Source organism: Austrofundulus limnaeus, unplaced genomic scaffold, assembly GCF_001266775.1.
Source record: "Austrofundulus limnaeus strain Quisiro unplaced genomic scaffold, Austrofundulus_limnaeus-1.0 Scaffold8, whole genome shotgun sequence".
Lineage (NCBI taxonomy): Eukaryota > Metazoa > Chordata > Actinopteri > Cyprinodontiformes > Rivulidae > Austrofundulus > Austrofundulus limnaeus.
In genome coordinates, this window is record NW_013952410.1 from 5,805,481 (window position 1) to 5,807,858 (window position 2,378).

General features: G+C 43.6%; 1 protein-coding gene across 3 annotated transcripts in view; it reads left to right on the forward strand.

Moving 5' to 3' along the window:
* Positions 1-2,378, forward strand: part of wwc3 (WWC family member 3) — a 100,800-nt gene that overhangs the window by 47,002 nt on the left and 51,420 nt on the right. For all 3 annotated transcript variants that reach the window (XM_014001011.1, XM_014001022.1, XM_014001017.1), the window contains exon 4: positions 1,470-1,546. In XM_014001011.1, coding sequence (XP_013856465.1) covers positions 1,470-1,546 — 77 coding nt within the window. The remainder of the gene's footprint in view (positions 1-1,469; positions 1,547-2,378) is intronic.

Below are 2,378 nucleotides of genomic sequence, written 5' to 3' on the forward strand. Positions count from 1 at the left end.
GTACGTTCACTTTTAGTATGGTTTCCACGCAATCCTTTATAAATGAGACCCCTGGACTTCATGCATAGAGAATCGATTTCTTGCAGGAGGCGTGGCCTCTGCTGAAGCATGTGTGTGTTGTCGGTGTGAAGGAGGCTAAGCTAAGAAGCTAATCGGAAATCGCGTGTGCTGTAAACAACCCTACTGAGAGGAGAAAAGTACCGAGCCAAACGAGACGGCTGTAAATGAGAGCTGCTGGTTTGTAAGACAAATTTAATTTAATTTGGAAGCCTTATTAACACAGACTGGCTTCATTCACTTCCTCCACTGCTGTATGCTAAAATAACTAGCAGACACTGCACAGAACATCAACGTCATTCAAAACTCCACCTTCTGTTTGCTGATTGGCSCAGGTRAAATAAACYACAAGCAGACACTGCGCAGAAAATTGACGTTCTCTTCTCTGATTGGCCCGGCTAAAAATCTGCCAGCGAAATCCATCTCAATGGGAGAAGTCGCAGATGGAGCAGTGAAGGGAAACTAGAATTGAGCGGAGCTGCATAGGAAGGCAAGGGCCAGGCTATAGTTAACTCTAACCTGAACCAGAACTTAATTCATACCATACCTCTAAACCTAACTAGTAAAACTAACCATTACATTATAGCTAACCCTAACCTGAACCAGAACGTAATTCACTCCATACCTCTAAACCCAACTAGTAAAACACAGCAGAGCTGCAAACAAAGTGAGGACATTGAAGAGGTCCTCACTTTACATCAAAGACCTCACTTTGATAGTAACTGTGGCACAAATGGTCCTCACTCTGTAGTTAAACAAGTGTAYGCACACAAATGCATGTTTGTTCTTCTATCCTCATGGGGACTTTGCATTGACTTCCATTCATTAGCCGGCCATTTCTACAGACTAACCCTGACTCCTAACCTAACCTAACCTAAACTCAATTCACACCACACCTTAGTCCTAAACCAAACCCTTGACCCACCGATGGTATACATCCCAATGGGTGCTGGGCTTTTGTCCCCATTAGGAACAGTGGGTCCTCACCAGGCTGTGTGTACCAGGAAAGTGGTCAAAAATTGTCCCAACCATGTAGAAAAAAACGTGTACACACACACCTGACAATACTATTAGCTGGTTGAGGAAAAACCTGAACCTGAAGCCTCCATGAGAACAACTTGCTTGACCTAATTGGTTGACCTCTCCTCAAAACCTGGGGGGTGGGGGGAGCAGGAAGGGATGCAGATCTGTAGAAACTCTTCCATTCCTTCCACTCCCCACCTTCTCTTTCAAACACCTCCACCCAGTTTGCCCACTCCAGCCGGCTGTCACCCACAAAGCATCCCACGTACACCGAACACGAGGACGTGATACTGGATCTCCTTTAAACTCTTAGCAACGCGAGGTACTGTTGAGTTCAGAACTGTTAACTGCTGACCCTCCCTCTTTTCTTCTCTTTCATGTGTTCACAGCTCTCTCCAGCTCGTCTTCAAACGCGAAATATGACCCCGATCAAATCAAAGTGGAAATAGTCTGTCGACGAGAGCGGGTAAGTCATCATCAGTGGAGAACAATGGGCTGCGGTCAGGGGCCTTTTTGGAGCTGAGAAGGGGTCTGGGGTGTGGCCCCTACAGGACACTGTAGCTTTGGCCTGGGGCCTCCGGAGGATGAGATMATCACGAAAAGGTCAGGCAGAGGATAGGTTGAGTTTGTCATTTCTCTGAGAGTCACATGGGTGAGGATATTTCCTGGATCAGGATCATTTTAAACTGAATGTCTGAGTAATGAATATCTGTAAAGTTCCTCTAAACCAGAGATGGACAACCTGTGGCCCACAGGTGACTTCCATCATGGCCTCAAATTTTTATTTATTTTAATTTTAAAAAGTACCCAGAGCAGCTCTTAGGTTAATTTTTGAAATTTACAAAAATATATAAAAGTGTCTGTTTGCCACTACCTCTGTGTTTAGTCTGCTTAGAGACGCTGTCACCACTACAACACATTGTACAAAGCTAAATATGTGATGTTTACTGAAGTTACAAGTACAAAAACAACAGCTACTTTTGCCAAAACCAGAACCACACAGGAGTCTGACTTTAAGGCATCTTATGCCGGTACACTTTGTCTTACTAAAGTAAGTGTTTACTTTTTGTTTGCTTCAAACGTTTTGTATTCACTAGCTGTGTTTCCATCTGATTTTAAAGGAGACCAATTATGGGTCCTAGAAATTTTTATGGTATATCTGTGGACTATCCAGACCATGTTCATTCAGTTTAATGCACAAAATAATTCTCAGATAATAAAATTTCCCATTTTCTAGTTCTGCCTGCTCTGACTTCCGTTCAGAAGAGCTGTTTATGTTAATGAGCTCTGTTGGTAAC